The sequence below is a fragment of the Cetorhinus maximus genome, unplaced genomic scaffold (genome assembly GCF_964194155.1).
Source record: "Cetorhinus maximus unplaced genomic scaffold, sCetMax3.hap1.1 HAP1_SCAFFOLD_1593, whole genome shotgun sequence".
Classification (NCBI taxonomy): domain Eukaryota; kingdom Metazoa; phylum Chordata; class Chondrichthyes; order Lamniformes; family Cetorhinidae; genus Cetorhinus; species Cetorhinus maximus.
Window position 1 is genome coordinate 22936 of NW_027597533.1, and position 25566 is coordinate 48501.

A 25566-nucleotide genomic window follows, 5' to 3' on the forward strand; every position below is an offset into this window, starting at 1 on the left:
AGGGTCACACTTACCACAAACAGAGCAGGCAGCCCTGTTTGTCCTTCCACAATCAGATGCAGATGATACCCAGGTCCTGGTGACTTGAGGGACTTACGTCCTTGGCTTGCTGCATTGTTCCAGTGAAGCTCAACGCAAACTGTAGGAACAGCACCTCATCTTCCGACTAGGCACTTTACAGCCTTCCGGACTGAATATTGAGTTCAACAGTTTTAGATCTTGAACTCCCTCGTCCATCCCCACCCCCTTTCCGTTTCTTCCCCCTCCTTTTTGTTTTTTCCAATAATTTATATAGATTTTTCTTTTCCCACCTATTTCCATTACTTTTAAATGTATTTCCACCCATTGTTTATCTATACCTTTTATGCCCTTTTAGTCTTATTTCACCCCACCCCACTAGAGCTATCTGTACCTTGCTTGTCCTGCTCTCCACTTAATTAGCACATTCTTTTAGATAATATCACCACCTTCAACACCTCTTTGTTCTTTTGTCTGTGACATCTTTTAGTTATCTCCTCCTATCACTGCTTGCTTGTCCCAACAACCCCCCCTTCTCCCCCCCCCACCCTTAAACCAGCTTATATTTCACCCCTTTCCTATTTTTACTTAGTTCTGTTGAAGGGTCATGAGGACTCGAAACGTCAACTGTGCTCTTCTCCGCCGATGCTGCCAGACCTGCTGAGTTTTGCCAGGTATTTCTGTTTCTGACTTGCTCAGATCCTGATGGGATCTTTGGTTTGAATTTCCTGGGTCCAAATCCCATCATCCCTGTCGCCGCGCATGCGCCCGGCTGCACACCCTCCCTTCTCAAGATGGCGGTGCGGCCGTTACCCTCGGGCCTGTCATCAGAAACCCCTCAACTGCTGTTCCGCTTGTTGGAAACATGGGATATGGGAGCCTACATGAGGTGTTTCTGAAGCCTCCAAGTCCACCTGCCACCTCTATTCCTCTCCTGCCTCAAGTCATCCCCCCCCACGGATTCAACAGGACATCGTCCAGCCCCCGCACTGCGCATGCTCCAATCTCTGCCCCATAACATGCATGCGCCGGGGCGTGCGATTAGGGCCCCGCCCCTCATTCACTCCGATTGGTTGGAGGACCAGCAGCCCCAACTCGGTCCTCCAGCCCCGCCCCCTCTCTTCCTATTGGTCCGGAATCACCATCCGCCGCTTCCGGCTGCTCTGCGGCACCAAACTGAACCGGAGGCCCAATTGGGAAAAGGTGGTTATTTCCGTTCATTTAACATCACTGCTAAAGTCAATGAAGGTAATTTGTTGTTTTGAGGCAAAGTATTTGGTAGAATTAGAGTGAAGGAGTGGGATTGATCCACAGCCTGAGTCACCAGTTTAAGGACAGGAGGAGAGAGAATCTGGAGAGGAGAAAAGAATAAGTTGGAGACTGGACACTGAGTCTGGAACAATGAGCAGAGAGGGAGAGGAGTGTGTGGGACAGAGATTTATAGATTTGGAGGAATGAGAGGGAAAAATGTTCCATAGAAACTAGAATTCTCTGTTCTGAATTTATATATTTAATACCACATGGACTGCAGCAGCTGAAGAAGGCAGCTCACCACCACCTTCTCAAGAACAACTAGGGATGGGCAATAAATGCTGGCCCAGCCAGCAAAGCCCACATCCCATGAATGAATAAAAGAAAATATCTTGTATTTACAGTGATAACTTCTGTAAACGCATTTTACAGGAGGTTAGAAGGGGAGGATCTCACTGTCACTTGATTCAGCAGAACCTGAATATCACTGGCCTTTGAATGAGGAAGGGTAAACGTTTGTCTATTCTGTCTGTGGAAAAAGATTTCAAACATCACTGTGACTGATAAAGCACCAAGACATTCACACACCCGAATGAGAGTGTTCCAGTGCACTGGCTGTGGAAAGAGTTTTAATCCGTTACACAGACTGAATAAAAATCACACCATTCACAGCAGGGAAAAATCATTCATGTGTTCTGCTTGTGAACAAGGCTTCAACTGATTGTCCAGCCTGGAGAGACACAAGGACATCAGGTCCTCTGAGAAACCATGGAAATGTGGGGACTGTGGGAAGGGATTGATTTCCCCATCAAAGCTAGAAACTCATCAACGCTCTGTCTCTTTCTGACATTTTTAAACATCAATGTGAATGGAAAAACACAGAGACACGCACCCCTGACTGCGAGTGTTTCAGTGGATTGACCGTGGAGGGAGCTCTAACCAGTTACACAGCCTGAAAAAATATTGCACCATTCACAGCAGAGAGAGGCCGTACACATATTCTGTGTACAGATGAGGCTTCAGCTGATTGGCGAACATGCAGAGACACAAGGACACCTGCACCATAGAGAAACCGTGGAAATGTGGGGACTGTGGGAAGAGATTCCGTTCCCCATCTGCACTCGAAATTCATCGACGCATTCACACGGGGGAGAGGCCATTCACCTGCTCTCAGTGTGGCAAGGGATTCAATCACTCATCACATCTGGTTACACACAAGCGAGTTCACACCGGGGAGAGGCCGTTCACCTGCTCCGTGTGTGGCAAGGGATTCACTCAGTCATCACACCTGCGGTTGCACCAACGCGTTCACACTGGGGAGAGGCCATACATCTGCTCCGTCTGTGGGAAGGGATTCAGTGAATCATCCACCCTGCAGAACCACAGTGTTGTTCACACTGGGGAGAGGCCATTCACTTTCCCCGTGTGTGAGAAGGGATTCACTCGGTTAACCAACCTTCTGCGGCACCAGATAGCGCACACCGGAGAGAGACCATTCACTTGCTCCGTGTGTGGGAAGGGATTCACTCGGTCAACCAGCCTGCGGGCACACCGACGTGTTCATACTGGAGAGAGGCCATTCTCCTGCTCTGAATGTGGGAAGGGATTCCCAAATTCATCCAGCCTATGGAAGCACCGGCGAGTTCACACCGGGGAGAGGCTGTTCTCCTGCTCTCTGTGTGGGAAAGGATTCACTGAATCATCCAACCTGCTGAGACACCAGCGTGTTCACACTGGGGAGAGGCCTTTCACCTGTTCTGAGTGCGAGAAGGAATTTGCTGATACATCCAGCCTGCGGAAGCACCGCCGAATTCACACAGAGGAGAGAGCCCGTTCACCGGCTCTGAGTGTGCGAAAGGATTCATGGAGTCATCCAACCTGCTGAGACACTATTGCAGTCACACTGATTACAGGCCCTTTCGATGCTCTGACTGTGGGTGTTAATTGTATCAGCTGTGGTTACATATACATAGGTGAAGGGAATTGATTGGATGGTTACTTGAGCACAGATAAAAGGAAACTTACTGGCATGGAGTGGAGTCAGGAGTTATATAACTAAAGTTTCACTCTGTGAATAAGTCTATACCAAGTAAAGACTGGCTCCAGTTTCTTTCTTCACCATAAGGCTGTCATGGTAACAGATTGCTTGCCTAATGGCGAAGGATGGAAACTAAACGGAAATAAAATTTTGGACAAAAGCTTCCAATCCTAGTAATTTTTGTGAGAAATGGCTGAAAGCAATTGTCAGGGTCAGATACCCAGCCTGTTCTTGGAGTCTGAGCCATACAACCAGTGGAAGAATGAAGTGGATATGTGGACACGGGTTATGTCCCAACCAAGGAGGGAACAAGGTCTGGCCTTGGCACTGTCACTTCCTAACAAAAGTAAAATCAGAACAGAAGAATTTTGTGAGCTGGATGCCTGTCAGTTGGATATCGATGAAGGTTTGGATCTTCTATTCGGGTTCATTGATAATATTTACAAGAAAGCCTGTGAGCATAATCGGACTTTGACAGGTTTTGAATGAGGGCGAAAGCACCTTTAACAGATCTGGATTGGAACAGCACTAATAGGTGAATGGGAACAATTAACAAGTGTTTCAGGATTAACTCAAAATATGATTATGAGCCAAACTGCCCAAAGTGGAAAATCAGGGTCTTCAAAGTGACTCATGACACAGAGAATTCTGAGGCTGAAGATCATGACAATTATCACTCTGAAGGAATTGTACTCGTCACAAAGAGTTTTGGTCCATTTCTGAGTATATTGTTCACAGACGCTTTCAACTGTGCTGTGTTAGATAGTGGCTGCACCTCGACAGTATGTGGATCAGATTGGTGAAGATGTTACCCAGATTCACCTCGTGGTGAAGATGGACACAAGGTTAAGGAGGGTTCAACTTGTTTAGGTTTGGGTGATGTCACACATTGAAGCCACTAAAAAGAGTGGTGATTCCATGCAAAATATCTGGATTCAGCCACTTTATCAGGACTGGTGTAGTCTTTTGTGAGATCCCCTCACTGTTGAGTAAACCTTAGGTAAAAGGCACAATTGCAACTGGACATGAATCAAGATAAGACAACTGTTTTTGGAAAGTCAGTGAGTCTGCAGTTTACTCAATCAGGGCATTATCGTATCCCTTTAACAATACCTGCTGTTTCGAATCAGAGTGTTTGAGAAAGATTAATGGAATCAAGTGATAAGAATCAGCGAGAAGAAAAGCAAATTGTCTTAAAGCTACAAAGACAGTTTGCTCACCCTTCTTGTCAAAGATTAAAACTCCTGCAGGGTGGTTGATGAAGAGCATACGAGGCTCATAGAAGAGATTAATGCAAGGTGTGAAATCTGTAAAAAGTATCGGAGGACACCGTCACATCCTATTGTAAACCTTCCCTTGGCATGTGACTTGAACAAGTTAGTTGCCATGGATCTAAAGGTATGGGACAAATTCAGAAATATTTTCATTCTACACTTTATGGACATAGTAACTCGATTTAGTGTTTCTCTCATAACACATGGCAAGGACAAAAGAGTGATTATAGACCAAGTCATGGAGAAATGGATAGGGACTAGACCTGGGGCACCAGCTAAGTTTCTGACTGATAATGGAGGGGAATTTGCTAATGAGTTTAGAGACATGTGTGAAAACATGAACATTATGTTCATGAACATCACAGCTGAAAGTCCTTTCAGCAATGGACTCTGTGAAAGGAATCACGCGGTGATCAATGAAATGCATAAAATCTTAGCTGATCAGCCAAACTGCAAGTTGACCACTGCACTGGCATGGATGATTCATGTAAAGAATTCACTTCAGATGGTTGGAGGGTATAGTCCCTATCAATTGGTCTATGGGAGAAATCCCAAATTACCCTCTGTGCTGGGCGATAGCCCTCCTGCTTTAGAAAGCACAACAATTAGTTCCAATTTTAGTCATCAATTATCAGATTATTTCATGAAAAGAACTGCTTGAACTCAGAAATTATTGGGAATCCTAGCTATGGGTGTCTCATCATGTAATGCTTTGTACAAAATAAGGAAAATCATATTCTTTCTGTTTCGAAATATTGTTTGTGGCTATTGTTAGGATCCCAGTCGAGACCATTAACTTTTAAAGAGAAATTCGAATACCCAGTGATTAACTGAAAGAATTACGCCACAAGATTCCATATTTTTAAACAAAAACAAACTTTACTATGTATATAAGAGAAAAGAAAATTAAAAACCAGCACAATGAACTTAACACGATAGTTAATAAAGACTTATACTATTAACCCAGTTCTACTTTTTTAACTTCCCCCCCACCCCTAACACATGAATTCATTTATATTTAACGATATTTTGAAGGTTCATTCACTTCTGTTCCTGGGACCATCCCAAAGATATGTCAAAGCTCTCCAGAATTCTCTTTAATTCTCCTCAGTATTCCAGCTGTTCTCCAAGTTCCAAGATTTTATGGTGGTCCTTCCATTAGCTTTTGGCTAAACAACCCTCCAACTTTCCTTTAAGACCTCAAAACTGTGGACTCCTCAGTCCAAGCGTGGGATTCAACGCCTTTTTGCTGAGGGATTTAAACATTAGGAACACCCCTAGTTCCTAATGGCCCTATAAGTTTCCAGCTGGTTCACACCTCCTGGTCCCACAGCTGGCTGCGTCCAAGCGAACTGCAGACTGCCTGCTTTCTGTGAGAAACACGCAGAATTCCAACCAAGGCTCCACCCTGAATCACTTATCCCCATGGTAACAGAGACCAGTTGGGATGTCCAATTGATATTTAAATTAATTAACTTTTAGCTTCAAAACCAAAGCTTTTTTCCCTGAGGTCTGCATAAAGAATTCACCTCTCTAACAAAGACAGGATAATAATTAAGATAAAAGCAAAATACTGCGGATGCTGGAAATCTAGAACAAAAACAAAAATACCTGGAAAAGCTCAGCAGGTCTGACGGCATCTGCGGAGAGGGATACAGTTGACATTTCGAGTCTGTATGACCCTTCATCAAACTAAGAAATATAGAAATGAGGTGAAATATAAGCTGGTAGAGGGGGGTGGGACAGGTAGAGCTCGATAGGGGGGCAGTGATAGGTGGACGCCAAGAAGAGACTGCCAAAGATGTCATAGACAAAGGGGCATTGACGGTGGTGATATTATCTAAGGAATGTGCTAATGCAGATATTAAGGGTAGAAAGCAGGACAAGCTAGCAGCAGATGGCCCTAGTGGGGGTGGGGTGGGGGGAAGGGGTCGAAATGGGCTAAAAGGTGGAGATAAAACAATAGATCGAAATAAATTTAAAAATAGGTGGGAAAAGAAAAATATATTTGTAAAAAAATTATAAATTATTGGAAAAGGGGGGATCGGAAAGTGGGTGGGGATGGAGGAGAGAGTTCATGATCTGAAATTGTTGAACTCAATATTAAGTCCAGAAGACTGTAAAGTGCCTAGTCGGATGATGAGGTGCTGTTCCTCCAGTTTGCATTGAGCTTCACTGGAACATTGCAGCATGCCAAGGACAGACATGTGGGCATGAGAACAGGGTGGTGTGTTGAAATGGCAAGCGACAGGGAGGTCTGGGTCATGCTTGCGGACAGACTGAAGGTGTTCTGCAAAGCGGTCACCCAGTCTGCATTTGGTCTCTCCAATGTAGAGGAGAGTGCTTTGGGAGCAGCGAATGCAGCAGACTAAATTTAGGGAAGTGCAAGTGAAGCACTGCTTTACTTGAAAGGAGTGTTTGGGCCCTTGGACGGTGAGGAGGGGGGAAGCAAAGGGGCAGGTGTTGCACCTTCTAAGGTTGCGTGGGAAGGTGCCGTGGGAGGGGGCTGAGGTGTAGGAGATGATGGAGGAGTGGAACCGGAGGGTACAATCCCTGCGGAAAGCCGCCAGTGTGGTGGGGGGGGGTGAAGGGAAGATGTGTTTTGTGGTGGCATCATGCTGGAGTTGGCGGAAATGGCAGAGGATGATCCTTTGAATGCAGAGGCTGGTGGGGTGATAAGTGAGGACAAGGGGGACCCTATCATGGTTCTGGGAGGGAGAGGAAGGTGTGAGGGCGGATGCACGGGAGATGGGCCGGACACGGTTGAGGGCCCTGTCAACCACCATGGGTGGAAAACCTCAGTTAAGGAAGAAGGAAGACATGTCAGAGGAACTGTTTTGGAAAGTGGCATCATCAGAACCGATGCGACGGAGGGAAAGGAACTGAGAGAATGGGATGGAGTCCTTACAGGAAGCGGGGTGTGAGGAGTTTTAGTTGAGGTAGCTGTGGGAGTCGGTAGGCTTGTAATGAATATTGATGGATAGTCTATCACCAGAAATTGTCAGGACAATAATTGTCAGACCCAATGTCTCCAGGTCTCCAGCTAAAAGAGCCCACCTGCCGTTTTACAGTTCTTACCCTTTGAGCTTTGGCTTCTTAAATCAACATGGGCCACACCTTGTGATTGTGAATTCCCTTAGGGTGTTTTTGTCAGATTCTCAGCCCAGGTTTTCCAATTATCGTACATTTAAAAAAAATCCAATTCCTAAACTAAAAGTTATATTTCTAAAACATGAATTATGAAACTAGATATTCACAACACCTTCCTCAGGAAGAAATGAAAATGTCTCACCCTCGTAATATCCTATTTAGAATATTACAACTTACAACCTGCTGTACATCTTAACAACAGCCATATCTTATCGAATGGCGGAGCAGGCTCGAGGGGCCAAGTGGCTGACTCCTGTTCCTGAATCCTATGTTTTCCTATGTTTAACTATCTTATAACATGCAATACACATAATAATCCCTCCAATGTCCACTTCAAATTCACAAGTCTATCTTGATAACAGCACATTGCTGAATTCCATGTCCAGGAATCACATTCCACTGAAGATGTGAAATATTACAGCTTGCAGTGTTTTCTGAAAGTTTTCTTCTTACAATAATTATAGTCCAAAGTTCCTTCTGCAAAAGGAGAGCCCTCATTGCTGTTCATATGTGTATTTTCAATTTCAGTTTGAAAATCTGTTTGTTCAGAGTTCACCCTTTGAGCTTTATTTTCTTCCATGTCTGTAGTTTCTCCATTGTTTAAATCCAAAAGGAATATCCCAGTCAATTCCACATTTAAAGTGTCTTCTTCTTGTTCAGTTGGAGGTGGAACTTTTTCATTTTTCAGTTCATTTCCCAGACTCAAACATTTTGTATTCTCTTTTTGAGACAACAAGTTCAGAAAGGCTTCTTTTTGTGGCAACAGCTCGTTCCTTCATTGGTCAAAATCTTCTTTAGCCATTTTAAGAATGTTGTTCAAATGCTTTTAATGTTCAAGTAAAAAGGTTTGATATTCCTGTTTTGAGTATATGGGATCTTGGGCTTCAGAAACAGAGGTATTGAGAACAAAAGTGGGGAAGTTATGCCAATAGTTTATAAAGCTCTGGTGAGGCCACTATGAGAGTCCTGAGTCCGGTCCTGGTCACTACACTTTAAGAGGATGCGAGGGTCCTTGAGAGGGTGTAGAGGAGATTTACCAGAACGGTTCCAGGGATGAAGGATTTTTACAAGTTTAAGTTGGAGAAGCTGGGATTGTTCTTCTTGAAGTAAAGGAGGCTGAGGGGAGTTTTGATAGAGGTGAACAAGATTATTGCAGGTTTAGATAAGGATGGGTGGAGGCTCGTGTGGAGCATAGTGGTATTGTCACTGGACAATACCACTATTCCAGACACCCAGGGTTTGGGTCTGTGGACCTGGGTTTGAATCCCAACACAGCAGATGGTGAAAATTAAATCAAACAAAAATCTGGAATTAAAAGTCTGATGATGACATCTGGTTCACTAATGTCCCTTAGGAAAGGAAATCTGCTGTCCTTACCTGGCCTACGTGTGACTACAGACCCACAGCAATGTGGTTGACTCTTAAATGTCCTCTGAACAAGGGCAATTAGGGATGGGCAATAACTGCTGGCCAAGCCCTGTGCTGTAGACCCAATGGAACAGAGACAAATGTATTTACTTGAGACCTATCTGTAGTGGTAGAAAAAACACTATTTACTATCCAGGATAAAATAGACATTCTACATCAGCTTTTGTGAGTCAGTTCAGTGGAAACATGCACTCCCAGGCTAAAAGAGCATCAGCCCACTGGAAGCAAAGTCATGAGACCGGCCAGTCCAGCAGAAAGAAACACTCAGGCCCTCCCACTTCATCAATCGTCAGAATGAACATGGTTCTCTCCGGGATGTGACTGACGGCAGCAATAACAGCAGAATCCAACCCCTGTTATCATTTGTGAACTCGCTGATGTTTCTGAAGGTAGGTTGATCGACTGAATTTCTTCCCACACTCAGAGCAGGTGAACAGTCTCTCCCCAGTGTGAAGATGCTGGTGTCTCAGCAGGCTGGATGAATCAATGAATGCTTTCCCACACTCAGAGCAGGTGGGTGGCCACTCCCCGGTGTGAATCCGCTGGTGTGCCTTCAGGAAGGACGACCGACTGAATCCTTTCCCACACTCAGAGCAAGTGAATGGCCTCTCCCTGGTGTGAACTCGAAGGTGTATCCGCAGGCTTGATGAATCAATGAATGCCTTACCACACTCGGAGCAGCTGAACGGCCTCTCCCCAGTGTGAACTCGCTGGTGTATCCGCAGGTTGGAGGAGTGAGAGAATCCCTTTCCACAATCAGAGCAGGTGAACGGCTTCTCCCCAGTGTGAACGCGCTGGTGTGCCTGTAAGTGAGATAACCGACTAAATCCCTTCCCACAATCAGAACAGGTGAATGGCCTCTCCCCGGTATGAATTCGCTGGTGTGTCAGCAGGTCGGATGAAGTAGTGAATGCCTTTCCACACTCACAGCAGGTGAACGGCCTCTCCCTGGTGTGAATTCGCTGGTGTCTGAGCAGGTGGGATGAATGAGTGAACCCCTTCCCACACTCACAGCAGGTGAATGGTCTCTCTCCAGTGTGACTGCGTTGATGAATTTCCAGCTGAGATGGGGATCTGAATCCATTCCCACAGTCCCCACACTTCCATGGTTTTTCCATAGTGTGGGCCTCCTAGTCTCTCTTCAGGTTCGTTGATCAGCTGAGGCGTCCACATATAGCACATGTACGGTCTCTCCCAGCTGTAAATAGTGATGTTCTTACAGGCTGTTTAACTGGTTAAAGCTCTTACCACAGTCAGTGCACTGGAACACTCTCACTCGGGTGTGTGTCTTCGTCCTTTCTCAGTCACACTGATTTTAAAATCTTCTGAAGCGCACAGAACAGACAAAGTTTTCTCCTTCAAGATTCAAAGGCTGCTGATGTTCAGGTCGCACAATAATTGAGTGACTGCCAATTCTTCACTTGATGTTTGGTTCGATTTTCGTCTCTGTAAATCCTCCTCTTCTAATATCCTCTCAAAGGAGTTTATAAAAGTCAGCACTCTCAGTCCAGGATAGAAACTAGAATTACCTGTTCTTAATTTCTCTGGAACATTATTTCCTTTCTTTCTCCCCAAGCGCTGTAAGTAGCTGCCCCCACACACACTCCCTCCATTAGCTGGAGTGTTTAGTACAGTTTTGGTCTCCTTACCTAAGGGAGAATATACTTGTCACAGGGGGAGTTCAGCAAGAGTTCACCAGACTAATGCCTGCGGGGTGGGATTTTCCTATGAGGAGAAATTGAGGAAACTCGGCCTCTATTTTTAGAGTGTGTGAAGCTAAAACAAATGTTGTGCTGTTTAAAATCAAACTACAGGACTTGGAAGAAAATGAGGGGAAGACATATTGTAAACTCCCCTCCCCCACTCCCTCAGCTGGCAGCGCAGGCGCAGAAAGCGCTGCTGTCCGGAGCAGGCGCAGTGCAGTTGCCGCCAGCAGTCGCTCGATCTCTTTTTGAACCAGCCAACCGCCGTAGACAGAGGGGGGGATGGGGAGTTCGCCGAGCGACTTCTCCCTCTGGCCGGAGCCGACAGCCGGTTACCTGGAAACCTTGTCTCGAGGAGGTGCAGGGGGAGGGGGCAAAACGGGTGGGGGCGGGGCTCCCGTGTCCGCGCGCCTGGCCTGCAGACTGGAAGCCGAGGACGTCACCGTGGAACAGAGTGATTCCTATTGGCTGATTCGGTGAACGTTCCATTGTGGACGTCACAATGCGAAAGGTGAGACAATCAGCTTCAAACCAAAACTTGCTCCTCTGGGCAACATCTGTGAGGAAATCAATGTTTTTACTTCGATTTGTTTTTTAATTCTGGGGTTTAATTATGGACTTGCAGGAACTGAAGGGAGAAGAAGTGAATCCAGGGAGGGTGCAGACTCTGGAAAGGTTGGCTCACGTCTCTTTCTCTTAAAATCATTGCCATTCTTTGTTCCCTCAACCTGACACATTAACTTGTCTGGTTGAAAGGTTGCTCTCTTTCCTAATGTTAACAATTAAAGGGGTGATTTCCCCAGGAGATGGCTGACATTTAAGATGACAAGCTAGTAAGGTAGGACATTAAAGAGTGAGGTGATGCATTTTGGGAGGACTAACAAGGCAAGGGAATACACGAGAGCGGTAGGACCCTTGGAAGTACAGAGGGTCAGAGGGACCTTGGTGTGTATGTCCATCAATCTTTGATGGCAGCAGGACAGGTAGATAACGTGGTTAAGAAGGCATATGGGATACTTACCTTTATTCGACAAGGCACTGAATACAAGAGCAGAGAGGTCATGATGGAGTTGTAAAAAGTGTTAGGCCACATCTGGAGTACTGTGTGAAATTCTGGTCACCACACTGTAGGAAGGATGTGATTGCACTGGAGAGGGTGCAGAGGAGATTTGCCAGGGTGTTGCCTGGGCTGGATCATTTCAGCTATGAAGAGAGACTAGATAGGCTGGAACAAAAACAAAAAGTGCTGGAAAAACTCAGCAGGTCTGACAGCATCTGTGGAGAAAAAGACAGAGTTAACGTTTTGAGTCCATATGACTTCTTCAGAGCTAAAGGGAAGTAGAAATATTGTGAAATATATACTGTTTAAAGGAGGTGTAACAGGTGGAGGCAAAGGAGAGATTGCGAAAGATGTCATAAACAAAAGGTCAAAGGGCTGTTAATAGTGGTGGTACTGGCTAAAGGAGGTGCTAATGGAGACATGAAGAGTGGAAAGCAGAATGTGATATTGGCAGGACCAGGGTAAGCACTCTTGAAAGTGACAGATGGCCCTAGTGGGGGTGGGGGTGGGGTGGGGGTGGGGTGGGGTGGGGTGGGGTGGGGTGGGATGGGGTAGGGGGAGGGGATGGTGGTGGGAAAAAAGATTGAAAAGGCTAAAAGCTGGGGATAAAACAATGAATAAAAATTGAAATAAATTTTAAAAATAATAATAATGAAAATAAGTTGGAAAAAGATAAATAAAAATTAAGAAATAAAAATGACAGTAAAAAAAAGGGATCAAAAAGGGGTAGGTAGGCTGGGGTTGTTTTCCTTAGAGCAGAGAAGGCTGAGGGGGGACCTGATTGAGGTGTGCAAAATTTTGAGGGGCACAGATAGTGTAGATAGGAAGTAACCTTTCCCCTTAGTGGAGGGGTCAGTAACCAGGGGACATAGATTTAAGCTAAGGAGCAGGAGGTTTGGAAGGGATTTGGGGAAAGATTTTTTCACCCAGAGGGTGGGGGGTTTTTGGAACTCACTGCCTGAGAGGGTGGTAGAGGCAGGAACCATCACAACATGTAAGAAGTATTTAGATGAACGCTTGAAATGCCATAGCACACAAGGCTATGGGCCAAGTGCTGGAAAATGGGATTAGAGTAGATAGAGGCTTGATGACCAGCGCAGTCACGATGGGCTGAAGGGCCTCTTTCCATGCTATAAAACTCTATGACTCTATTTTTGAATATAGATTGTGTATGTCTAGTGTTAATACAGTAAATGCTAGATTTTTATGGTTCTTTAATAAAGTACATTTATTATTATTTCTAGTTTTCCTATATAGTACTGTATATATTTCCAGTCATTAAGGCACAGAAGTTGTCCATTCAGCAACATGAGTCCATGCTGACTCTCTGTAGAGCCCCATTCCACCTGTATATCAAGAGAGGAAAGAATAAGCCAAAGCAACTAGAATTGGCTGTTCTGAATTTCTGTCCTGTACTTACAATGATGTCTTTTGTAAATTCTTTTTACAGTATTTTAGAAGGAGAGGATTTGCAGACAGAAATATCAAAACATCACATCGTAACCTCACAAAGTCACTTGATTCATTGGGACGTGTAAAACATTGGCCTTTGAATCTGGAAGGAGAAATGTTTGTCTGTTCTGTCTGCTTCAAAAGGTTTTAAACATCAGTGTGACTGGAAAAGCACCGAGACACACACGCCTGACTGAATGTGTTCCAGTGTACTGACTGTGGAAAGAGACTTAACCAGTTATACAATCTGAACAAACATTGCATCATTCACAGCAGTGAGAGACTGTTGTCTGTCACATTATCTGTGTGGGGACGAGACTTCAACTCATTGTCGAATCTGGAGAGACACCATGGAGAAACCATGGAAATGTGGAGACTGTGGGAAGGGATGCAAAGCTCCATCAGAGCTGGAGATTCATCTACGCAGTCACACTGGGGAGAGGCCATTCACCTGCTCTGAATGTGGGAAGGGATTCACTCAGTCATCCACCCTGCAGAAGCACCAGCGAGTTCACACTGGGGAGAGGCCGTTCACCTGCTCTGAGTGTGGGAAGCGATTCACTCAGTCATCCAGCCTGATGGCACACCACATCACTCACACCGATGAGAGACCCTTTAAATGCTCTGACTGTTTGAGTAGCTTCAAAAGTGCGGCAGATCTGAGGGTCCACCGACGCATTCACACTGAGGAGAGACCGTTCAGCTGCTCTCACTGCGCAAAGAGGTTTACAACGTCATCCAACCTTTGGACACACCAACGCGTTCACACCGGAGAGAGGCCGTTCATCTGCTCTGAGTGTGGGAAGGGATTCACTCAGTCTTCCAACTTGCGGGCACACCAGCGAGTTCACACCAGGGAGAAACCATTTGCCTGCCCCGAGTGTGGGAAGGAATTTATTCAGTCCTCCAACCTGCGGGCACACCAGCGAGTTCACACCGGGGAAAGGCCGTTCACTTGCTCCGTGTATGGGAAGAGATTCACTCATTCATCACACTTACCGAGACACCAGCGAGTTCACAAGTGAATGCAGGGGTTGGATTCTGCTATTATTGCTGCTGTTAATCCAGGAATGAACCATGTTCATTTTGACAATTGGTGAAGTGGGAGTGTCGGAGGGTTTCTTTCTACTGGACTGGCCGGTCTCACAACTTTGCTTCCAGTGGGCTGATGCTCTTTGAGCCTGGGAGTGCACGTTTCCACTGAAATGATCCACAAAAGCTGTCGAAGTATATTTATTTTATCCTGAATAGTAAATAGTGTATTTCCTGCCATTACAGGTAGATTTAAAATAAATACATTTGTCTCTATTCCATTAGTCTACAGCACAGGGGCCAGGCCAGTCGGATCAGTTGGTCTTTGTCAGTATTTATGCTTCACATGAGCCTCCACTCACCCTCTTCATCTCCCCTCATCAGCATATCCTTCTATTCCTTTATCCCTAATGTATGTATCTAGCTTCACCTTAAAAGAATTCATACTATTCACCTCAACCACTCACTGTGGTAGTGAGTCCCACATTCTCACCACTCGTTGGATGAAGATGTTTCTCATGAAATCCCTGTTGAATTATTGAACCCCTTTATAATCTTAAAGACTTCCATCAGGTCACCCTTCAGTCTTCTCTTTCCTAGGGAATAACACCCCAGCCTTTCCTGAGGGTTAAATACTCTCAGTTCAGGTGTTATTCTTGTGAATCTTTGTTTCCCCTCCTCCAGTGCCTTATTTCCTTTCTCTAAATGGAGATCACAAATGTTGACCATCCTCCCAGTGTAGTCTAACCATGGTTCTGAACTAGTTGAACATAAACTCCGTGTTTTTCATTCTATCCCTCTAGAATGCCCTACACATGGGCCCCACATTCAAGGAAATTTGTGAAGTTCTTCGGGAGTCTGGAGCGAGGATTTATGATATTGCCACCAGGGATGAGGGACTTCAGTTAGTTGGAGAGACTGGAGCAGCTGAAATCTCTCTCATTAGATCATTGAGTCATTAGTGTAGGCAATGGGGCCATTCGACCCTTTGAGTCCATGCTGGCTGTCTGTAGAGAAAACCTGTCAGTCCCATTGCCCAGTCCTATCCCTGTCGCGCTCCATTTCCCTGAAGTGCCCATCCAATTTCCTTTAGAAATCATGCCATCATCTCTGCTTCTAGCATACTCATAGGAAGTGGGTTCTCGGTCATTGCCACTCACTTTAAATGCACACAAGGCTCACAGAGCACAGAAGGAGGCCATTTGGCCCACCGTGTTCATGTCAGATATTTGAGAAACTACCCAGTTAATCCCAGAACCCTGCAATTTTATTTTCCTTTCAAGAATCTGCCCAATTCTGTTTTGAAAGATAGAGTCCAATCTGCTCTCTGGACCATTTTCAGGCAGTGCGTTCCACATCACAAAAACTCGCTGTATTTCAACAAAAATAATTCAGGATGTAGCATGTTTGGATTTTCATAGAGTGTTTGAAATGTTGTCAAAGACAAGTTTATTGCACAAAATTAAGACCCGATCCATATTAATTATTTTGATATGCAGAAGTGCAATAGATCCAAATTTGTGGACAATTGGAAAAAATTGCATTTCTTAGCACCTTGCACCACCACATGACCTCCGACAGTGTTTTACAGCCAATGAAGTACTTTTGAAGTCTAGTCACTGTTGTAATGTATGAAACTGTAGGTAGGCCTGGGTAGCCACATTTAGTTTTAAAAATCAATCACTTTCACACTGTATTCACTGTTATAGGTAACAAGGTTAAGGAAGCCATTTTAAACTCTAATGTGGCGGGATCTTTATTTTTTTATCATAAAAACTGTATCAACATAAATGTTTCCAGAACCTGCATGCCCAATGCAAATTTTTTAAATAAAAACTATTTTCTAATTTTGATAAGTTATAGGACATCATATTTTACCAAAGTTCAGTTCAAGAAGGCTCATTGTTCAATCCAATCAAGATTAATAAGAAACTATTGTCTTCTGCAAACTGTCTTTTTGAACCACTCATTCTTGTGTCAACCAAATCTATTAATTAAATATTACTGTATTAATTAGCTACCAGTCAGTAACTGCTGATTGAATAAGTAGTGAGCCTTAATTGAAGTACAATTAATAAATCAATTCTGAATCAGTCGTTATAGTAAAAGACAGAGTTTCATTTGCTGTAAAAATGTAAAACTTTAATTGCTGTGTATGAAAAGAATGTGCAATGAAGATAAATGTACTGGCAAGAGAGACCTTCAAATTCTGATTAGCCTCAACATTTGGAACTGTATAAGGGATCACATAGAATCAGATAAAGGGATCGTATGAAACAGTTCTATTGTATTCCTGTCTAAGATAATGAGAGAAGGTGGTGTCAGTAATTTGGGATCCAGTTAAATTAACCAATTGTCATGTTACAACAAGCCCCACTCTGACACGAGGTAATTGTCACATTGGACATAAAAGTAGAGGTTCTGAAGGTCTTCCTTGCTAGACAAGTATGAAGATTCCCCAGGCTGAGTTCCAAGAAAATTACTGTCAAAGAAGGAGCCAGACTCCCGAGGCTGAATTCTATAAGAATTGCTGTCAAAGAAGGAGCCAGAGAGGGTTATACTTTTATGGACTGATCACCACATGAGGTTGTAAAGTCATTATTTTAAAGTTGTGAAGTAAACCTTTCTCTTTTAATAAACCTTTTTTTAAACTTACAATCCAGAGAATTCTGCCTTTGCCTTAATTGTCGAAATTCTTGTCTGAACCAAAGTGAATTCATTAATTGGCAAGTTGGGGGTGGCTGAAATCGATTAGGTTACAGATCATAAGATGAGGTAACACAAAACTTGAATTTAAAAACTTGCATTTGTAAGGGCCGTTCACAACCGCAATACATCCCAAAGTGCTTTACAGCCAATGAAGTAGTTTTTGAAGTGTAGTCACTGTTGTAATTTAGGAAACACGGCAGTCCCTGCTCTTCTCTGAAATTGTGGCCAGGGGAACGTCCAAGTCCACCCAAAGGGGCAGACGGGGCCCTTGGGTTGGCTTCTCATCCAAAAGAGAGCAGCTCCAACAGTCCAGCACTCCCTCAAGCTTCAACTTGCACAAGTTTTCAATTCCCATTTGACCTTTCTTTCTGTCTCTATTACTCAAGTCAATGACAGCCAGGCGACGGAACTGAGGGCTGAATTTAGCCGAGAATAACGGGGCCTACGTCCCAGTTAAGAAACTGCCACGGGTGTCGACCAATAGACAGGAAGATGCTGACTGGGAAATGGGCCTCCAGCCAATTGGGGAAGGAGTGGGGGGGTGACCAGGGCTGATGGTGATGGGACCCCTCAGGGTTCAGTGGCCCTGTGTCCAAAGCAGGGAGTCACGGGAATAGCGTACAGAGGAGCAAAAGAGAAACCATTTGGGTCCAGAATATTGTGCAAATCCTTTTACTCTGGTTGTCTTGATCTTCAAGTAATTTACGTTTAAAAAAAAAATGTTCTGTTTCATTAATGAAGTTTTATCAGTAAAAATATTTGATTTTTCTGGACCTTTCATGATTAGCTTCATGCACTTTAGGGAAAGTGGGTGAGAGGGGTTGGCAGGCTCTTTAACAGCAAGTGAGTCCCTCCAAGGTAATTGGCAAAGGAGCCAGAGAGGGGGAATGTGATTTTATTTTCGACACAGCAATGTTAGAAAATGGGGTTCAGGGAGTTAATTAACTCTTTATCCCCTTTTCCCAAACTCTGAAATGATTCACAGTGATAACATTGATTGGCGATGTGATTAGATTTTATTCAGTATAAATGAAACCTGACAATTGCTCATGTCTGAGCAGTAGTATCAAAGTGCAGCAGCATTACCATTACACTCTGGGTAGAAGTACCATCTCCACGTAAATGCTCCCTGGTTGCCCCAGATGCCACGGCACCAGTCAATGTAATATGTAAAACTTCTAAAAATCTCTAAGATAAAAGCAAGATACTGTGGATGCTGGATATCTGAAACAAAAACAAAAATTGCTGGAAAAACTCAGCAGGTCTGACAGCATCTGTGGAGAGGATGACAGAGTTAACGTTTCGAGTCCGTATGACTCCTCATCAGAACTAAAGAGAAATAGAAATGTGGCGAAATATAAGCTGTTTAAGGGTGGGGTGGGACAGGTAGAGCTGGATAGAGGGCCAGTGATAGGTGGAGGCAAAGGAGAGATTGCCAAAGATGTCATAAACAAAAGATCAAAGGGGTGTTGACGGTGGTGATATTAGCTAAAGGATGTGCTAATGGTGACATTAAAGTGACAATGGTGACAACATTGTTTTATCCCCAACTTTTAGCCTATTTCGATCCCCTCCTAAGGGCTCCTTCACCTTAAGCTCCCTTTCAAATCTGCCTCATTACACATCACTAAATCTAGAATTGCCTGTTTCCTTGTGGTAAGATTTTAGAGTCCATAATTAAGGATGTGATTTCAGAATATTTGGAAGTGCATGGTAAATTAGGGCAAAGTCAGCATGGTTTCATCAAGGGGAGGTCATGCCTGACAAATCAGTTAGAATTCTTTAAGGAGGTAACGAGTAGATTAGACAAAGGAGAGCCAATGGATGTTATCTACTTGGACTTCCGGAAGGCCTTTGACAAGGTGCCGCACAGGAGGCTGCTCAGTAAGATAAGAGCCCATGGTGTTAGAGGCAAGGTACTAGCATGGATAGAAGATTGGCTGTCTGGCAGGAGGCAGAGAGTGGGGATAAGGGGGTCCTTCTCAGGATGGCAGCCGGTGACTAGTGGAGTTCCGCAGGGGTCAGTGTTGGGACCACAACTTTTCATTTTATACATTAATGATCTAGATGAAGGAACTGAGGGCATCCTGGCTAAGTTTGCAGATGATACAAAGATAGGTGGAGGGACAGGTAGTATTGAGGAGGCAGGGAGGCTGCAGAAAGATTTGGACAGGTTAGGAGAATGGGGAAAGAAGTGGCAGATGGTATACAACGTGGGGAAGTGTGAGGTCACGCACTTTGGTAGGAAGAATAGAGGCATAGACTATTTTCTAAATGGGGAGAGAATTCAGAAATCTGGAGTGCAAAGGGACTTGGGAGTCCTAGTCCAGGATTCTCTTAAGGTTAACTTGCAGGTTGACGCGGTAGTTAGGAAGGCAAATGCAATGTTGGCATTTATTTCAAGAGGACTAGAATATAAAAGCAGGGATGTGCTGCTGAGGCTTTATAAGGCTCTGGTCAGACCACATTTAGAATATTGTGAGCAATTTTGGGCCCTGTATCTCAGGAAGGATGTGCTGGCCCTGGAGAGGGTCCAGAGGAGGTTCACGAGAATTATCCCAGGAATGAAAGGCTTAACATATGAGGGACGTTTGAGGGCTCTGGGTCTATACTCGATGGAGTTTAGAAGGATGAGGGGGGATCTGATTGAAACTTACAGAATACTGAAAGGCCTGGATAGAGTGGACGTGGGGAAGATGTTTCCATTAGTAGGAGAGACTAGGACCCGAGGGCACAGCCTCAGAGTAAAGGGAAGACCTTTTAGAACAGAGATGAGGAGAAACTTCTTTAGCCAGAGAGTGGTGAATCTATGGAATTCATTGCCACAGAAGGCTGTAGAGGCCAGGTCATTGAGTGTATTTAAGAGCGAGATAGATAGGTTCTTGATTGGTAAGGGGACCAAAGATTACGGGGAGAAGGCGGGAGAATGGGGTTGAGAAACTTATCAGCCATGATTGAATGGCGGAGCAGACTCAATGGGCCGAATGGCCTAATTTCTGCCCCTAAGTCTTATGGTCTCCCCCCACCCCATCCCCACTAGGGCTATCTGTACCTTGCTCATCCTGCTTTCTACCCTTAATGTCACCATTAGCACATCCTTTAGCTAATGTCAACACTGTCAACACCCCTTTGACCTTTTGTTTATGACATCTTTGGCAATCTCTCCTTTGCCTCCACCTATCACTGGCCCTCTATCCAGCTCCACCTGTCCAAGCCCCCTCAAACAGCTTATATTTCACCACATTTCTATTTCTCTTTAGTTCTGATAAAGAGTATTACAGACTCAAAATGTTAACTCTGTCTTCGTTGCCACAGATGGTGTCAAACCTGCTGAGTTTTTCCAGCAATTTTTGTTCTTGTCTCTAAAAATCTCTGTTCTTGGAGAATTCCTTCTTTTACTTTGTTACATCGCAAAGTCTATGGAGATTGATTTAACCCAATCATTGCCGAGCCATCCTTTGAATGGACCGATTACAAAACCTGTCATTGAACCATCTACACCCGTCCAAGCCATGTCAAACTCTCAAACAATTGGCTTCCCCACGGTCCATCCCCAGGACAGGGAGTCAGCATTCCCAGGCCAACCAGTGAAAACATGGTGGCCTTAACACTGTCCTCTGGGAGCTGTTTATCTCCCTGCATATAGCAAGTCATCTGTTCTCAGCTATGCTACATTTATTGCTGAACTTTGGCCCCTTTTAAACCTTTTGGATCAATAAAACATTCGGTCAATGAAGACCCAAAGCACAATTTCCCATCCTGACACTTGTCAACCATCTTTACCCAAAGCGTAATCACAACAGGAGTAGAAACAGGAGAAATGTAACAATCGAATTAAAAATAAATGCACAACTAGTCATAGAATTTAATTTAACGTTTGCTAATTAGCAAGAAATGCCAAATTAGGGGTACCCCAGCATTCTTACAGTCCACACCTTGAGGGGAAGAGAACTCTCTCTCCGACTCCTCAATCAATTTCACTCTGTCATTTTCCAGTTCTGTTCTGGCCTCCGCTGGGGTAACATCTACCTGATCTTTTCTCCTCCTGAAGGAGCATCATGAGTTCTAAGTTACAAGTACATAAGGACATATGCTTCGAGCAACAGGTCAAGCATGGATGTACAAGATTCTCCAGCTCTCTCTTTATCCCTATCCAACTTGTGGCCAGTTCTTACTGAGTATTATTTCTCCCAAGCCCCTAATTGTTCAGTCCAAGTTCTTATCCCTTTTTAATTTAATTTTACTCACTTATTGACCATGACCAGCGTATTTAATTCTGTCCTGGTTGTTTTAAAGTCTGTTTCACTATGGAGTATGTGTCAATTCCTTGATGATGTCAAAATGTTGTCTCATTCCCCTGGTCACATTCATCATTTAATGTCATTCTGGGTGTCAGGTAGCTGTGCATGGTTGGGACCCGTTCTTCAGCGCACGTTCACCATGCATTTCCCGCTGTTAGTTGTCTCACACGTAACAAGTCACAGCTGCACACTCACACTGCTATCCCAAAATCATGACACATATTATTGACTTTCAGGTGACCTCATGAAAAGATCAAAGTGGGTAACAGTCTTGAGATCTTCTATAATCTCCCCAGTATAGTCCTGATATTTCAGGGAGTGGCCAGGCTTTCAAATGCGGTTTTCTCTTTTTAAAAATGTTCACAGGCAAAGGATACAAATATCTCACTTATTTTGTCTCTGCACTTCCCTGAATTCATGGCAATGTATATGGGCACCTGATTGATATATTCCATTGAATTGCACCCTTGAGTTATTCCAATTCCTTTACTGTCCAGTACAGTATTTTCATAATATTTTTATTTAATGAAACAGAAAACAAAAAATCCCATTTGATTTCAGCTATTAACATATTTTGTTTGTTCTTTATTTTAGATGTCAGGCCTGGGTTGTTCTTCTTGGAGCAAGGGAGTTTGAGGGAAGATTTGATAGAGGTGTGCAGGAATATGACAGGTTTAGATAAGGTGGAGAAAGAAAAGCTGTTCCCATTAGCTGAAGTACAGGGACAAAGGGACACACATTTAAGGTTTTGGGCAGGAGATGTGAGGAAGAACATTTTTACACAGCAAGTGGTAATGATCTGGAACTCACTGCCTACGAGGGTGTTGGAAGTGGAGATGATGAATGATTTCAAAAGGAAATTGGATGAACACTCGAGGGAAATAAACCTGCAGGGCTACTGGGTAGAACAGCGCAATGGGACTGGCTGGTTTGCTCAACAGAGAGCTGGCATGGACTCAATGGGCTGAATGGCCTCCTTCTATGCCTAAATGACTCTATGATCTGAAGAGAACAATTTCAGCTGCTCCAGTCTCTCCAGCTAATTGAAGTCCCTCATCCTTGGTGCCGTTCTCGAAAATCTCCTCGGCACCCTCTCCGAGAACATCACATCTTTCCTAAATTGTGGGGCCCATTTATAGGGTTCATTTTTAGAGGGATACAGTTAGACTTGGGATCATTATGGAAAAGGACAAAGATAGAACAGGAGTAAAAGTACTAAATTGAGTGAAGACAAATTTTACAAAGCTCAGAGGTGAGCTGGCGAGAGTGGACAGGATACAGCTAGCAGAAGGAAGAACTGTGTCAAATCAGTGGGAGCCATTCAAAGGTGAGATTCTATGGGCACAGTGTAGACATGTCTCCACAAAGAAAAAGGGTGGTACTGCCAAATATAGAGCCCCCTGATTATCCAGAAGCATACAGGCCAAGATAAAGCAGAAAAAGAAAGCTTCTGACAGTCACAAAAGAGTTAATACTGTAGAAAGCCTAGGGGAGTATAAAAAGTACAGGAGTGAAGTAAAAATGGAAATTAGGAAAGCAGAGAGAGGATAAGAAAAAATGTCGACAGGTAAAATCAAAGAAAATCCCAAGATGTTTTACCAGTACATTAAGAGCAAGAGAATAACTAAGGAAAAGGTAGGGCTTATCAGAGATGTACATGGTAACTTGTGAGTTGATGTAGAAGATGTGGGCAGGGTTCTCAATGAGTACTTTGTCTCTGTCTTCACTAAGGAGAGGGATGATGCAGACATTCTAGTTAAAGGGGAAGAGTGAAATATTGGATGCAATAAGCATCGTGAGAGAGGACGTAATGGAGGGACTGACATCCTTGAAGGTGGATAAATCACCAGGGCAGATGGATTGTATCCCAATCCATTGAAAGAAGCCAGGGAAGAAATAACGGATGCTCTGAGTATCATTTTCCAATCCTCACTAGATACAGGTGAGGTCCCAGAGGATTGGAGGTCTGTGAACGTTGTACGTTATTTGAAAAGGGTGCGAGGGATAGGCCAGAAAATTATAGGCAAGTCAGTATGACTTCAGTGATGGGAAAATTATTGAAAACAATTCTGAGGAGCAGGATAAACTATCATTTACAAAGACACGGATAGTTCAGGGATAATCAGCCTGGTTTTGTTAGGGGAAGATCGTGTGTTACTAACTTAATAGAATTTTTTGAGGAAGTAACAAGGAAGATTTATGAGGATAGTGCAGTGGATGTTGTCTACGAGGATTTCAGTAAGGAATTTGACAAGGTCCCACATAGCAGACTGGTCAGGAAAGTGGCAGGTTGGGTCCAAAATTGGTTCAGCAACAGGAAACTAAAGGTAATGGTCAATGAATGTTTTTGCAAATGGAAAACGGTTTCCAGTGATGTTCCACAGGGCTCAGTATTGGGGCCCTTCCTGTAAATATTAATGATTTAGACTTAAATGTGGGAGGCATGATTGGGAAATTTGTAGATGACACAAAAATTGGCCATGTAGTTGATAGTTGAAGAGGATAGCTGTCGACTCCAGAATTATATCAATGGTTTGGTTGAGTGGGCGGGAAAGTGGCAAATGGAATTCAATCCAGAAAAGTGTGAGGTAATGCATTTGCGGAGGACAAATAAAGCAAGGGAATGTTCAATAACCGGGAAGCTATTGAGAGGGATTGAGGAAGTGAGAGACCCTGGAGTGCATGTCCACAGGGCCTTGAAGGTGGCAGGACAGGTGGACAAGATGGTCAAGAAAGCATATTTATTTCATTTATTGGGCGAAGTATTGAATACAAAAGCAGGGATGTAATGATGTATAAAATTGTAGTTTGTAATTCACTGCCTAAGTTTGTGGTTGAGGCTGAAACACTCAACTCACTTAAAAGCTACCTGGACCTGCATCTGAAGTGCTGTAACCTGCAAGGCTACGGACCAGGTGCTAGAAAGTTTGGGTTAAAATGAGCGGCTAGTTTCTTATTTCTCTTTTTTGGCTGGCGCAGACACGATGGGATGAATGGCCTCTTTCTGCACCGTAACTTTTCTATGGTTCTATGGATAGAATTGAGAAGCAGGAAGGTTATCTTCCACTGGAACCATGGTTAGACGACACTGGGAGGACAGTCAATATTAGTGATCTCCATTTAGAAAAAGGAGACAGACACACCGGAGAAGGTGCCAAAAATATTCACAAGGATCAGACCAGAACTGAGAGCGTTTAACCCTCAGGAAAGGCTGGGCTGCCTTCCTCTAGAAAAGAGAAGACTGAAGGGTGACCTGATGGAAGTCTTTAAGATTATAAAGAGTCTCAATAACCCAATAGGGATTTCATGAGAAACCTCTCGACCCAGCAAGTGGTGAGAATGTGAAGCTTGCGACCACAGCGAGTGGTTGAGGTGAAAAGCATGAATATGTTTAAGAGGAAGCTAGATACACACATTAGGGGGAAAGGAATAGAAGGATATGCTGATGGGGGGAGTGGAGGCTCATCTGGAACATAAATACTGACATAGACCGATTGAGCCGACTGGCCTGGCCCCTGTGCTGTAGACTCAATGGAACAGAGACAAATGTATTTATTTGAGATCTACCTGTAGTGGTGGGAAAAACACTATTTACTATCCAGGATAAAATAAATATACTTCACCAGCTTTTGTGGATCATTTCGGTGGAAACGTGCACTCACAGGCTGAAAGAGCATCAGCCCACTGGAAGCAAAGCTGTGAGGCCTGTCCAGCAGAAAGAAACCTCTGACCCTCCCACTTCACCAACTGTCAGAGTGAACATGGTTCAGCCCTGGATGTGATTAACAGCAGCAATAACAGCAGAATCCAACCCCTGTAATCACTTGTGAACTCGCTGGTGTCTCAGCAGGTGAGATGAATCACTGAATCCCTTCCCACACTCAGAGCAAATGAATGGCCTCTCCCCAGTGTGAACCTGCTGGTGTCTCAGCAGGCTGGATAACTGAGTGAATCTTTTCCCACACTCAAAACAGGCGAATGGTCTCTCTTCAGTGTGAACACGCCGGTGTCTCTGCAGGTTGGATGAAGTAGTGAATGTTTTCCCACACTCAGAGCAGGTGAATGGCCTCTCCCCATTGTGAATGCGTTGATGTGTCAGCAGGCTGAATGAATGAGTGGATCTCTTCCCACATACAGAGCATGTGAATGG

The 25566-nt window shown here is 44.2% G+C and overlaps 1 protein-coding gene and 1 pseudogene across 2 annotated transcripts in view; one reads left to right on the top strand and one right to left on the bottom strand.

Moving 5' to 3' along the window:
- The window catches only part of LOC144676427 (uncharacterized), a gene marked incomplete at its 5' end in the record, with an annotated part of 54785 nt that overhangs the window by 2000 nt on the left and 27219 nt on the right, over positions 1–25566 (bottom strand). Inside the window, 2 exon segments of the mRNA XM_078536846.1 lie at positions 9523–10286; positions 25249–25483. Coding sequence (XP_078392972.1) covers positions 9523–10286; positions 25249–25483 — 999 coding nt within the window.
- LOC144676431 (uncharacterized) lies at positions 1182–3213 on the top strand (annotated as a pseudogene). The gene has a single exon (XR_013575331.1). The product of XR_013575331.1 is annotated as an uncharacterized LOC144676431 (transcript).